General features: G+C 36.6%; 1 protein-coding gene across 1 annotated transcript in view; it reads left to right on the forward strand.

Annotated features, from left to right (window-relative positions):
- The window catches only part of KCNH1 (potassium voltage-gated channel subfamily H member 1), a gene marked incomplete at its 5' end in the record, with an annotated part of 178,060 nt that overhangs the window by 17,379 nt on the left and 145,227 nt on the right, over positions 1–15,454 (forward strand). The window contains 2 exons of the mRNA XM_031552170.1: positions 2,309–2,427; positions 9,214–9,606. Coding sequence (XP_031408030.1) covers positions 2,309–2,427; positions 9,214–9,606 — 512 coding nt within the window. The remainder of the gene's footprint in view (positions 1–2,308; positions 2,428–9,213; positions 9,607–15,454) is intronic.

The following is a 15,454-nucleotide window of genomic DNA, read 5'->3' on the forward strand; positions in this document are numbered from 1 at the left end:
GGGGGGGGAGGGGGGGAGGGAAGGGCTCTAAAGGCCATCTGCTGTTTTTGAATCAGATCTTGATTCTTTCAGGAAAGCAGATGATCAGCTAGCAAAAGAAGCTGTCTATTGTAGTTGACATTGAAACATTGCATATCTGGTTAGGGAGCAGAGTCAGCTCTGCTGACTTAAGCTGGAAGTCGGCACGGCTGCGTAAGCGGCACGACGGGGTCTCGTCTTCAGCACCACGGACAGCGCCAGGATAGGGCTGGCGCCGCTGCCTCACTGGTCCTACAGGCCTGGAAACGTGGTTTGGAGCTGGCAGCCTGTTGAGACAAACCTTGTCAGTCTGAATTTACACAAGCGACAGTCTACCCATGCTTATAGCCTTTCTCCCTGGCCTTGTGAAACAGGAGGAAAATTTAATAGTGCAACATAAGCGTTTTTTTGTAAGGTAAAGATTGTGTCAATGTAAATTGCTGTAGCTGTGTTGGCTTCGCAAACTCTGGTTTGATTTATAGCAGCCAAAGATAGGCCATTTTGATTGGTTACTCCCACCTAATCCATTCATTTAACCTCCACTGTCTTTAATGAAAAGATAGTAAGGCATTTATGTCTCAGCATGTGAACTGTAGTTAGTTTTTTTCACATATAATGGAGAAAGAATGCTCTTTATATATATTTAAAAAAAATTAAATAGAAAACCCACAGTATTTGGAAATGTTTTGTGAAAAACAAAGTGCCTTGGGTCAGTTTTGCAACAGGTACAGATTAACCTCTGTTAAAATTCTGTCATGCTGATTTGTTTCTTCAAGAAATACTGCTCTATAGTAGCTAAACTCGCATGAATTTACCAGGAAAGATCCTGGGTGGCAATTACACAATCTATGTGTTGCTGAATATTCCGAGAAAGAGTTTACTAATTCTGTTCAAGTTTGTTATTAAACTGTGCCAGACTTTCTTTAAGGTGTGCTTGGAGGCCTAAGAAAATGTTCACTTTTATTCTTGTTTTTAGAAAGATAAGATGAATTTGGTTCTTCACTTTAAGAATATACAAAATAATGCATTTATTAAAGACCAATTTTTTTTTCAGCTCTGATCTGGAAGACTTTGTTCAATAGCCAGTTCAGACAATTTATTTATTTTTTTGTGCTCACCCGTCAAATTGACAAATATGTTCTTGCAAGTTCCATCAGGGTGATGGATGAGGGTGGCATCAGAGTGAGATGTCAAACAAGGCTATGTTCTAAGTAGTGGACAGTATTTTAACTACCCATATTCCTTTACTCGTTACAGATCACTTGCAGCCTAAAGTCTAGACTAGTCTTTAAAAACTGTCACTGCTAATAGCGTCATTTCTGTTGGTGATGAAATTATAACGTAAAGGGAAATTTTTCCAGAAGCAAGATTTCATTAAGAACTGAGTCTGCAAAGTGCTGAGCACCCTCAGTTGGAGTAGGAGGTGAGACTGCTCAACAGTTTGCAGGTGGTGCTAGCATTTTTCAAGACTGGGACCAAAAACACTGATACTTTCCTTTCAGACTGCCAAAAATACTCAGACGTGTACTCTGCCTGACTTTTTCTGTTATGTCAAAGTACTGCTCATAAATGTTATAGTTAAAGCTAGCTCATGTGTCTGTCACTCAAACTTTCTGTTTTGAGGGCTATTTGAAATTACTGCAAAAAATATTCTGAATTAAAATTCAGCATGACCTATCTGCCAGAATTTGTTAAATGTTTTATTACAGTTTGAGAAATTCTATTTGTGTATTTTTCTCTTTTGTTTAGAGAAGATAAAATTAATGATTTTATTTGTTTTATTTGCTCTGCTTTTTCTTATATGTTTTTCTCTGCTTATTCCAGAACTATGTTTAATGCATCTGAGGCCAGATTCATTTCCGTTACAGGCAGCTCTGGCTTTCATTGTGTCTGATTTTAGTCCTACATCTTTATTAGTCTGGGACATCATCTTCAGGGCTGTGAGATCCAAATCTGACCATTAGGTTTAATAGGAGATTATTGTACAGTGCACATTTATCCTTACAAAAGATGTGGTTTGTATAATGCACTCTTGTAGAACCCTTGAACACAAAGCTACTGCAGTTGTTACTTAACTTGTTACTTAACCAACCTGCCACCTTTACTGTGACTTGCTTTTTTTCTGATACATGGTTAAATTATACTCCCTTATGGTCAGCATTAGTACAATTTGCTCTATTTTTCTTTTAACTTGTATTTTTTTTTTAAATAATGAGAAACTTTATGGGGTATACTTCCAATTTTTTGTTTTGTAATGTATATAATGTTGCATGGTTTTTTTTTTTTTGAGGTTGGGGAAAGTTTGCTCGCTTGACCCGTGCCCTCACAAGCAGCAGAGGAGTGCTGCAGCAGCTTGCTCCGAGTGTGCAGAAAGGAGAGAATGTTCACAAGCACTCACGACTTGCTGAGGTAACATTTCCTTTTCACAAGAAACAGTAAAGAAATGTATGTAGCCTTTTTGGATATGCTGTCTCTGCATGAGCTATTCAATCTGTCTCCTTTGCCCTGTGATTCTGAAACTAGGTGGCAGGTACAGGAGCTCAAAAGTATATCGTGTGCTGTGAAATGTCTCCTTTAGTAGTGGAATTGAAACTGGTGTTCAAAAGACTTAATGCAACCTAACTGCAATTTTGGCTTCCATATCTCAGCAAAATCTTACAATGGCATTATTATTGAAATAATGTTTTCCTTATTTTTCTTTCTTCTGAAGATCTCTCAACTCTAGTTGGATCTTGGACTATTTGCTTGTTTAAAACCGAGGTGAGATAAACTACAGCTAGTGCAGAAAGAAATTCCAGAGAATCATTGGCACAGTTCTTTGCATCCATTTATGTCTAATTTTCTTTTAGTGGGATCCCAGTGAGTTTTAAAACTGGTTAAAATATACGTTTGAGATACTGCTTTTATTGACAGAACATCTATAAGATGCCACAAGCAAAACTTCAGACAGTAGAAAAGTAAAAATTTGATTTAAGTAGATTCTTTCAAAGTTTTGAGGAAAGATCTGTGCAGAGGCTTCATGAAGTATGAGGGTTTTAGGGCTTTCACCACGAGGGGGAGAGACTGAACTAAGTTTCCTGTTGTTGTCTCCAGGACCAGTAGCAGGGTCTCCCCGGTGTAAAAACAGCTTGGGGAAAATCTTGATGTGGTGTTCGTGACAGTATGGCCAATGTAACATGGTACTCCTATATCAGCCTGTTGCTGTCAGTGCCATGGCACCAGCCATGATTCTTGACAGTAATTCTTAATCTTCATTTGTGGCTGGAGGTGTAAACCATAGATGAGCTCCATGAGTCTCCCAGTGTTTGTTTTTTTCCAGTTATGTTTTAGTTTCCCTGCAAAGTAGACATTTCCTTGGCCGAGCCTGCGTTTTTATCACATGACCATAAAATTTCCACAAACAGGAGCTTACCTATTTTGTATTTAATGTAGGTGCACTCCAGAATGGAAGACTGATTTTTGTTATGAGCATTTTTGCAGAAAGTAGCTGAGATCACACTAGCAGAGGGAAGGGTCAGAAATTCACATGAATGCTGTGTGATTATCACATTCACACCCTGAAATTGCTTTAGTGTCTTAGAAGTGGGGACGTTCTCCCATATAATGTAAATCAAGGCTTACTACTAAGTAATCCTTCCTTCTCTTCAGATGTTTACTCTTGAATTTTAATTCACGCTAAAATTAAGGCAGTGGAATGTAAAGTAGAAGATCTGAGGTTATTCAGTTTAGCTCTTTGAACCTCATTCTCTAGACTTATGTGGCTACATTACCAAAACATACTGTTGGCTGATAAGTTGAAAAAGACTTCTCAAGTATTCTAACTGGTGCAGTAAGTTGATTCATTACAAATAATAAAGGGCAAGTGTATAGTTTATATGTCTGAAATGAGTTTCTTTAATTGCTGGCTGAATATTGCAGTCATTATTTTAAAAAGAACATTATCCCCAACTGTAATGTAGGTACCTTGTTGTACATCAGCTGTAATTCCATCTAAGTCAATAGAATGACACTAGAGAAAAGCAGAGTGCATGTAATCACACAGACAAGCCCACTTTTTATCCTTAGAAGACATGAGCTGTCAGACTTCTTATTCTAGAAAGATCTCCTAATAATATTTAAGATGGGATCTCTTAACTGTTCCCCATTGTATTTTCAAATGTCTTTATTTTTTTCTTCATTTCTTCAGTAGCCTATTTGAAATTTTAAGCTCAAATTAGAGTGCAGCCTATTTCTTTTTCTACTTGCTGCATTTCATATCCATCTTGTTTGCACAAGAAATCTCTTCATTTATTATTAGTGTTGCTGTTAGTTCATTATTACTTACATTTTTTAAAAGCTGAGGAGCTGGTTGTATCCTAGTAGCTGCATGGGGCAAGGTGTTGTACAAACACAAAAAGCAGTCCTGCCACAAAGGCTTAGAATTTATGTTATTGTTTATGATTAGTTGGCTTCAGAAGGGTGTTAGTGAAAAACCACTTTGTTTTATCCACAGGCTGTGGATAATACAAGCAGTGAGCATTAAGCTTTAGTCTCTGACTTTTGCCACTGTGCGTAGATTTGTCTAGCCTGACTTTCTAATAGCAATCATGTAAAAACTGTTTAAATTCATTATGCAATTAATGCAGGGATGTTAGGTAACTCTAAGCACATTTTGCAATGTGAGTACAAAGTAGTTGATACGGTTCTGTGGTTTTATTACTAAGGAACTAATTGTAGGAACCATTCTTCCTGGTCACTGCAAAGTTCGCTTGTCTTCTGCACCTGTGGTATTGCCTGATGCATTCTGTACATTTACCAGGCAGCTTGGGGTAAACAAGAGCATGTCATAATTTAAAAAATGAAATAGCTATGAGGCATAGAAGCAGAAAAATTATAATGGTGCTTAGCAGCATTGTCTAATAAAGGACCTTCTGCCATTTTTTTTTTTTTTAAATCTTGTTTACTAGGGACTTACAACTGCCATTAAAATATACATAAAGTTGAGACTTAGCACCTTAGCCCTTGGCTGGAGAGTAATTTGTGTGGGTGCTTAGGAGAACAAAAGGGAGAATGAGAGCAAATACGCTGTTGTAAACAAAAAAGGGGGGAAATTAAGTTGAAAATGAATGTGTTTTTTTTCCCAAGTTATTCATTCTTAGAAATAAATCATTTAAAAAACTTGCTAATGCACTTTTATTAGTCCTAGTTAGTGATATATTCACCATTTTGAAACTGATTTATTCTAGACTTCTTTAATTCTGTTTAAAACAAAAACAAAATCCAAAACACAGCCTTGTGAAACTTATGGTGAAGTTTTTCCTTTCTGCTCTTGAAACAATATTCTTTGGCTTTAAAGAGCGATTAAAACATCATGCATCATTACCACAAATAATAAATGTGGATAATAAGACTGTAGTTGCTGATGAATCAGAAGTAATTGGAATACTTCCAATAATAGCTTTCTGAAACAAGTATTTCTTTTATTGAGGTATAACCATGTAATGGAGAAAAGTCTTTCAAAACCAGAGTTGTTTCAGTTATGTATAAAATGATAGTAAACTGATCAGTGCACGTGGGTGAAAGCCTGGCATGTTGGTTTATGTAGTTGCATGCATTTTCTTCATAATTACTCTTATATTTATCTTGTGATTTTTTTTCTTCAGGAGAAGTATCTTTGCAAGCAGTTTGTATCTAGTTAGTTTGTGTGGGTGGGTAATAACACATGACTGCTTCAACAAATACTGCGTTTCAGGTTGGCACTGTTCTCCCCAGAGGCTGGAGTACAGTAAGAGCACCTTGGTGTAGGGCAGCATGTATTTCTCTTTACATCTTCCTGGCTTTGCTGTATAGCATAGAGAGTGGGGTTAGAGCTCTCTTCTCCAGACAACCATGCAGTGGCGTGCGTCTCTGGAAGGATGGAGAGCAAATAGACCATGCATGACTCTTGGTATGACAGTGGAGAACTCTGGCAATTCTAGCAAGGTGTTAGAGTGGTTTTACAAGGTCATTGTGTTAGTGATGTAGTGAGGGGGAGCCAGGACTGGAATTTGTCTCCAGCCTACCTAAACAGAAGGCTGGAGACATCCCAAGTGTGCTGCAAGTGGTCTTCTCCACCTTGTAAGTGATTGGCATCTCTTTGTCATTTCTTGATGCCCATCTCCTGCTCTCTCCTTGCTTTTCTCTTTTAGATTCGCATGCAAACTTCTGGTGCTCATCTTCTGTTGGAGACTGGGTAAAACCTGACTCCTTGTTCATTTTAATTAGCTATTGGGAGAGAGTGGAAATTGAAAAGGTTTATTAATAAATCTAAACATTCAGATAGCTTAGACTGTGTTTACTTTCTAAATAAAAGTGGAAGAAGACATTGATGCTTTTATTTTTCTGCACTTCAGCCCTTTGGGTTTCAGACAAGCTAGTGGAGAGTGCTTTGTACTTGGTGATGACATTTTAAAACACTGAAACAGCAGAGTTGTTTGTTTTCTTAGTGATTTGAAATGAGAAGTCTGTTTTTCTCTGCATTCAGTTAAGTTTTACATCCATTCAGTTCCACTGGATTTACTGGTATTCTTTGTGATTTACAGCAAAATAACTGACACCATAATTCAGTCTCTTCTTTATTGCCAGAGGCTTTTCTTGCCATGGCTCCCATTATTTAGGTATACGGCAATACATTAGTACATTTTCCAATAACTTCAGCTTGGAGGATGCAAAATTTCCACAAGTTCTTGGAGGGCAAAGAGACCAGAAGTGGCCAAAATGGAGTGCATTATACAATTGTCAGTCTAGAATTTAGATATGTAAATTTAAGAAACAATTTAAAAATAAAGTGCATTTTTCTGTGCTATACGGTTGAAGTTCCTGTACTGAATGGAATCATTATCAAAATGCTTGATTTTTTTCAAATAGTACTTAGGCTAAAAAAAAACCCAACAAATAGTACTAGGAATTATCTGATGACCAAAGAAGAAATTATGTTTCACCCTCTATATATAAAAGGTAAAACATATCTTCCTGTGCTAGCTAGATCTTGGCGTTAGAACTAAAATCCAGTTAGCTGTCTGCAGAATGTCACTATATGATGAAAAATGCTTGGTTTTGCTGATTAATTATTTCAGTGAGTGAATATTGCCCAGTACACCATATTTCAGGCTTGGGATCTTATGTGAGAGCTGCTGTTTGTGCTAAGCCTTGCTGAAACCAGTAGTAGCACAGTGCTTTCCAACTGATCCAGGTATAGCTGCAGTATTCGAAATGGAATGCAGGAGGTATTTGCAATACTGATGTTAGGCCTGAACTTTTGTCAAGAAAAGACCTTCAAACATTTGTAGCTGGAACTGCAAACAAGCTGTGTAGGAAATGCATGCCATGCATACACATTAGCAGGTCAATACACAACATCTTCCAGTCAGTGCTACGGTCTTCTGGGAACTGTATTGGCCATTTCATCCTGCAGAGAAGAGACTTTAGTCTTGTGCTTCCTTTAGCTTTGTCACAGCACAAGCCAGCAATTTTTATCGTGGTAAACCTGAGTGAATCAAGTTTAGGAGTGGCATAGCACTTAATACTTCAGGGGCCTTGCTGGAGTCCTGGTTTGGTCTGCAAGGATCCTACTTTTAAAGGGAAGTGTTCTATTCCCCTGCTTGCTGTGATTCTAGAAACTCAGTGAAACAAACTTCATTAGGTTTTCAGTTTTTTCTTATAGTGTTGATGCCCTTGTGCTAACCAGCAGGTCTCCCTGAGCAGGTCATGCTATTTCTCTTCTGGAAAACACAATGCGCTGAAGGTCAGCAGGCTTGTTTTTTTGCCTTTCAGCCTCTCATAGTCATTTAAACATGTGCAAGGGACTGTGATATGACAGTGTCTGACCTCTGTGGTGCACAAGAGTAACTGATTATGTGAGGATGTAAGGTTCAAAGCGGCAGGGAACTTGGTCTGAGATTGTTTTGTCCAGTTGTTTTCTTTTTGTCTTTTTTTGGATTAATCTATTGAGAAGAAGAAAACAAAATAAACAAAAAACCACCAGTTAACAAAGAAGAAGAATAAAAAGTACCCAGAAAGCCTGCAGATAAAAATCCATGTCCAAATAATTGATGTTAACAAAGCTGAGACAAGGAGCATGAATGGAAGACATCCTTTCTATTCTAGATGTGCTGTCTGATCTTTTCCCAGAGCCTGTTGCTCTGAACTACGTTGTAGATAAGTGTGAAAAGGAACCATCCTCCTAAATAGTTCTTCCAGGTTCTGAGTCTGACATTATGAAACACATCTCACTCGCTCAAGTTTCCACTTCCTTTTAGTTTTACCTATAATTCATCCTGTATAAATTTCATTTTAAATTATAACTAGTTCTTTTTTTCTTTTTTTTTGAGTCAGGTCATTCACCTTGGTTCCACCCTGATGTATAACCATAGATATAAACAAATGTATTCTTGTTCGCAGATAGGAGGAAATTTAGTTCCTAAGATGTTTTCATGGTTTTCCATAAGTATTGCATAATGTAAAAGCATGATTGTATTCTTTTTGTACTACTGTGCAGAATGGGAAAGATGGTCAGATTTTAATTATGCAGAACACTTGAACAGATGCTCAACCTCAAGTTGCTGACGGATCATCTTTTGCTGTAGTGCTTTTCTGAATTCAGACCTAACTGTATTTGAACTCCACTGTACACCATCAGATATGGAAGATACTGACCTTCTCTCAGTGAAACATTAAAGGTTGAAATGAGTTTATTGAAGCTAATAATAATAATTCATGGACTTTAGTCCTGTGCAGCACACGGGAACAGAGGCTTATGCATTCATGGACTTGATTTCAGACACAGTATAGTGAAGAGTAAAGGAAGATAGCATTGAGAAACAGTATCCAGGTGCTGGATTTATTGATTTGCAACTGCCTTCCTTCCCATTATTAATCTGTCTCATCTGTTTAGACTGTGAAAAGTGCATTCTCTTCTCTGCATGTCTTGGAGGCTCAACACATCAGTTGTAGTAAAAAAATAATTAATGACATTAAAAATAAGAAAACTGATCTTTGTTGCTTTCTGTTTTGTTTTGTTTAGCAGAGTATTTTTTCTAACTTACAATTTGATAATGTTAGAAGAGGTTAGTGGGCATGTCTTTTTATCAACTGAGCTCAAGACTCTATGATGTTAAAATTAATATTTAAAAAAAAATTAATGTTTCTTTTTTTCTCCTGAAATCTTTGTCACTATAGGTACTGCAGCTGGGCTCTGAAATTCTCCCACAGTACAAACAAGAAGCACCAAAGACTCCGCCACATATAATTTTGCATTATTGTGTTTTCAAGACTACCTGGGACTGGATCATCTTGATTTTAACCTTCTACACCGCTATTTTGGTCCCTTATAATGTCTCCTTTAAAACCAAACAGAACAATGTGGCATGGCTAGTAGTGGACAGCATCGTAGATGTCATTTTTTTGGTAGACATTGTACTTAATTTCCATACCACGTTTGTGGGGCCAGCAGGAGAGGTGATCTCTGACCCAAAGCTGATTCGCATGAATTACTTGAAGACCTGGTTTGTGATCGATCTGCTCTCATGCTTGCCGTATGATGTGATCAATGCATTTGAGAACGTTGATGAGGTCAGTAGTTCCACTTCCACCTCTTAATTGTTACTTTGTGTTTGGGAGTGGGGAGGGGAGAAGAAATAAATGAATGCTTTTGAATATGTTGGGGTATTGTTCCTGTGTCTCTAGTAGCTGCCCTCAGTGCACATAAAAGTTTGCTGATGAGTCTTCTATGGAAGGATCCATCTTTAACTGCACTGCCAGAGACTGAGGTTGTGGTGTCAGAAATCCATATTTACTTTCCTTCATTCTCAAAGTTCAGGAGGACAAGGCAGAAGCAGACAGCTTTTCTGTACAGCTCTGAGAGAAACTGCTTAATCTGACTTACCATAAATAGCTTGAAGTAGTGTAAAGTAAAGATGGTTTCTTAGGGCAGGATTCTCTTCCTTTCACTGATAACTGAGCAGGGTATGTCTACAGGGGGCCATTCTTCGTGTGAACAATTCCCTTTTCTCAGCTGCTTTCATTGTGATGTGGCAGGTCATGAGTGCCTGAATCTCACCTCACCAGATAGTACTGTATGGATGCCCAGTGATGCATGCACCATTGGCAACAGTTGTAGAGGAAGGTAGAACACTTGAAGATGCTGTTTGATAATTCCATAATTAGAAGAAAAGACAGGGAGAAATCTAGAAATGTAGGCTCCTCCTTAATTCTTTAACATTTCTTTAGGAACCAGTCACAAGCCAGCAGAAGAACTAACGTTCAGGCTGGTCTGGTACTGCTTATTTTCCTACTGGCTGAAGCTAACAAGAAAATATTACTCAAATATTAAAAAGTAAAAAAACAAGTTTCATGCCTAACTAGATCAGAGAGTTCATGAATTGTTACCAAAATTTTAAGAAGTGTGCTGCGAGAATAATCTTTAACTATACCTTATAAAATCTATCACAAAATAGTTATGTCTGTATTTATCTGTGGCATACATAAACGTTTCATCTGTGCTTAGTATTTAAAATTTAGTGTGTAATGCTTTTATGAGTTCCTTTGAAATACATGTTATAAAGGACAAGCTAGCTATTAAAAGAAAATTATATCCAATTAAATATCTGGGTAAAATCATAAAACTGCAATACTTTTGTGAAAATACACTAAACGGGTTGTCTAATTTAAAATATTTTTCCTTTTGAACTTAGGCTTGGTAGGCAAACTATTGGGTATAGTGGAACATACATGATGCTATTTGGTATTTAATTCCCTAGGGAGGTTTTCATTTTATATAAAGCTACAGATGGAAATAACACAAATAAGATGATGCAAAAAGCCTTGTGAGACCTGACCTAAGGTATTTGTTTGTTTGCAAATTCCTGTTCAGGGCTTTCATGTGTTAATCTATCATAGCATTGATAAAGAATTGAAAAGAGTGCCCACAAGTGTTTCTGTTGTTGAAAGATTTAAAAAAAAAAAAAAAGAATTTTTTCATCCTCTGCAAATAGTAACAATCTGCTAATGATTTTTGCTGGAGGAACATCTGTAGGCTGGTGATATGACCTACAGAACATCCCTGGGGGAAATGTCTGTAGCAGAGGCCATCACAGCCCTTGGACTGAGTGCAGACATAGACAAGCACAGACTCACGGCAACAATTACTGAGAAGTTGTTACACAGGTTGGAATTTCTCCAGTTTCTTTGTTTGGATGTTGCATTCTAATGATGAGATGATTGGTACTTCAGTTTTCCTGTGTCTCTTCAACAGTATTAATCAGTATAACAGTGGTACTTCTAGTTACTCTAGCTGACGTGCCCAAGGAAAAAACTTTCTCTTGATGCTATCCTTTCAAGACTGTTCATCTTTATTTTCCCTGGTGGGTTCTGACGTTTAACTGATATAAATTGTTGTAAGGTCACTGGAGCAGAGCCTCTACTGGTGTAAATTGGTGCTCTTCTGTGAAGGGCTCAGAGACTGGTTTACAAGACCTGAGGGGCTTTGCCAGCAATGTCAGCAGAATAATGCTGTGCACTTCAGGTGGAGATTTGGGACAGTATATGCTGATTGTTGTTTCATGAACTGCCTGTGGAGAAAAAGATAACCTTTTATTGAAAGAAAAAAAGTCACATTCAAGGAGTCTTCGAAATATAAAGGTCTTGCTTTGTATATTCTCTATTGTGTAGAGTATTCCCTTGTGGACCAGCTCCCTTTCTTTCAAATGCACTGATTTAGATTTTACTTGCCTCTCACCCCAGTTCACACACTGTGTTACTTAACTGTTGGATTAAGACAGCTGCAGGGCTTTGCTGCTCAAATTTTAAGTGTCCGGACTGGGTTGTTACACATGTGTTACTTTGGCTTTGCTGTCAGTAATTCCTTGAGACTGGAGACAGTAGATGGCCATGGCTACTGGGAGGGCTTTTTTCATCCATCTGACAAATACATTTAAAAAAAAAAAACTGTCAGAGAGAACATGATGTTCAGTGACAGCAATGGCTGTAAAATGAGATCAAGACTGTAAATTGCTATGTTAATGTTTCTGTGTTTTCCACACGTGATAGTAAAGGGAGACTGAGACAGGTTAAAGCTCACTGTTTTTCTGCCTGCTATCATTCTTCGTTAGGAGAAACTGAAGTCACTGAGCGGACCATGGAGGAACTAACTTGACAAGTTGAGTTGTTTCTAAGAGTGATATAATTGTTGTGAAAGAAATGTTTTTTTTGTTTTGTAATATACACAGGGCCTGAAGCTGATGAAGTTAAAAGCAGTGTAGATAGGGTACTGAGTCTCTTGGCTCTTTGGGTAATTTTGGGACTGTCTCAACACTTGACTCTCATTACATCAGTAGTGAAGCTGGTTTTGTCGTCTTCAAGATGTTCCAACAATGTAAGATTAATTATAACATATGAAACTAGAACTGATAAATATTTTTGACAAGACATGCTCATTTAAAAAGAATTTGGATTGATTTTCTTCCCCATTTTCAGGCAACTTTTTGTTTGGCAACTTCATTATTCTATTATAAAATACAATGGAAAAAATACTGGCTTGAAACAAAAATTGTGACTTCTGTGTTTTTTAGCCTATTTCAAAATTTCTTGTGTTTATTACAATTTGGAACATTAGTATATTTTTCAATCCACATTTAAAAAAAATATAATTGAAATTCTGGTTTCCTGTCTGTACTGTCTAGAATTTTTTTGCCCATAAAAATACTTTGAATTCATTAACTATTAATCAATACAGCTATTAATAACTACAATTAATACAAGAGGCACTTAAGTATGAATAAATACATTCTACAGATGGAAGAGGGAAAAAAATGAATGTATTTGTTCAAAGCCGTGGAATTAGATATGAGAATATCTGAAATTTCTGATCTCAAGTGTGATGCTGAAGGAGAAAGAGCGCAGCATCTCAGAGAGCATAGATGTGAACAGAATGCAAACAGTGAGAAATGAATAGATTTAGAGAAATTTCCATTGGTACTGAAATGAAAGAAAAGGTATAAATATTTCTCCTGGTTTTTTATATGGCAACCTGATTATACAGTTAAGTAGAAATTACTTTCATGACCTGATATAGAACTTAATCTGTTGATTGATGAAGCAGCATAATGCTAGGATTAATCTTAGTACTGTTAAGACAATACAATATACTGTAGTATAAACTGAGTTGGAAAGAGTACATTGGTCTAAAATGTACACAGCCCCTAAATCCTAATAATATCTTTTGAGTTTGAATAATCACAATAACATTTGTCAGTGATTCTTTATAGTAATTAGTATTATTCCTCAGTTAAGGAAATATCACCAACTTTGAGGAGTAACATTATCTCTTTCTGTTCAGACAATAGTAAATTTAATAAAAAACAGACTTAAAGAGTTTTTTTTCCAAGAACAATGCAATCTAAGACCTTGTATTCCAAAGCAAGTTGAATCATATTTTTGCAGCTCAAGCAATTTTATACTGTGTTTTTTATCCATAATCCCATAAGATATATTTTATATTGGAAACAATTTGACTTATTACATGTGACACTGTTGTGAAATTTCATGTTAGGGATGGAATCCAGTCACGTTAGCATTGTATAAATCTCTGAAATAGCAATTTTTACAATAGGCTCCCTGTATATATTTGAGTGAAATACTGTGATCGGTTATTGGCTGATACTGAACTGAGAACTGTATATAATTCTTAGTAGTTGAGATAAATAAATGCATAGTGAAAGATCATCAGGAAAGATGTATTCAATATATATGATCTAGGGTTCACTTAAGTGGATCAATAAGAGAGAAGCTAGCATTTAGACAAAGCAGACATATAACTTTCAAAGGACAAAATGTATGATGATTAAAAAAAAAGTCTCAGAAAAAAACCCAACAATACGTAAGTAATCGAAGTAAATTAAGCTGTTTAGTGCTAAGGGAGCGTGGTGCAACTTGAAAGTACAGTGAGTTGTACACAGATAAAATGAATGCATTGCTGGTCAGGCTTTTGGCAAATGCAAAGCAGTACTTTTGCAATAGATTAATTTAAATCTTATTAAAGAAATAATCTCTGCTGCTAACACAAATGAGCTATCTAGGAATTACTGAAGTAGCTAAACCAAAAAACATACAAATTCTCTAGATGTGTTTTACCTTTTTTTTTTTAATAATAAGAGGCAAGGCAATAATTGTAAATGACCATGGTATTTATAGTTTTATAAAAGAAACAGGGGATCATAGATATTTTTATTAGATGAATTGTGCTAATTGGGAAATGTAACTTTTATAGTCTTCTAGATAGTAAATAGCTATATAATTTAATATCCATTTGAAACTTTGTGTAGTTCATCTCTCTTATTTGGTTCTGTCTAATTAGTTTTGCACATGAGTCAAGTCTATTGACAAATCTGGTAATGAATGAATGTTTTTATGTGGCTGATTAAAACTAAAGCAATCATAACCTACTTTCTTTATAGTGTCTGTAACAAAGCTAAATACCAAAGTAAGATCCAAGCATAGTAGAAATGTTGGTAAATGTTTCTTGGATGTGTTGACAGAAGATGGGAAGGGATGAATTCCTTAAAACCCAGCCTCTGTACTTCTAATGAAGTGCCTTTTTTGTGCTGCCCTTTTGAGGAGCAGCCTGCCTTCAGAACCCTCTGTTTTACAAACTTTGTTGGTGTTGTATGTCGGCACTGCAGGGTTTTTCTGCCCTTTAACCATTTAGGATTCTGTCCTGTGCTTAAGCGTGCATAAGGTGTTCAGCTCATTTAAATTGTGTCTTGGAGGCATCTATGTTATCTGCTAATGGACAGTCCTTCCAAAAAAGGATACTAAAGAAGGATGCCCTGCCCAGCACCTACTCTGTAGGTTCTGCTTGTGGGTGATAGGATGCCAGTTAGTTTTTCTCACTGCTAGCATTCAGATGAGTGTTCTGGTTAAGTCATGAGAAAGTGAGGATGTGATTGCATTTTAAGGTGCTTTTTCATAGCTTTGAAAAGCATGGCATGATTTATCATGCTGTTAAAGAGAGAATGGTAGTCTACAGAAGCAATTCAATCTGTATAAGGCTAAAAGAATTAAAACACTGAATTACATTTTCAGTGATAATGTATGGTGATAGCCTTTGCCCAAGACGAAGAGCTAATTGAATTTATTAGAATTTGAATTATTTCTAAAAGCTGCTGTTTGAGTTGTACTGCATATAAAGGGAAGCATATTTCAGAGACAGGGATCAGTTACCCTGTTATTTTTCCCCAGTTCAGCATACTTGTATTGATCTGAGGCAGAAAATCAGATGAAATTGCAGAGTATTTATTTGAATAGCTAAATGGTTGCTGTAAGTCTATTTTATATTAGGGATTGGATTCGAATTTAAGATGGGGTGGTACTGGATGCCTGAAATATTAAATTTTATTTGGGTGTTCGCCTATTCAGAGAAAGT

This window comes from Meleagris gallopavo, chromosome 2 (assembly GCF_000146605.3).
Source record: "Meleagris gallopavo isolate NT-WF06-2002-E0010 breed Aviagen turkey brand Nicholas breeding stock chromosome 2, Turkey_5.1, whole genome shotgun sequence".
NCBI classification, from domain to species: Eukaryota; Metazoa; Chordata; class Aves; order Galliformes; family Phasianidae; genus Meleagris; species Meleagris gallopavo.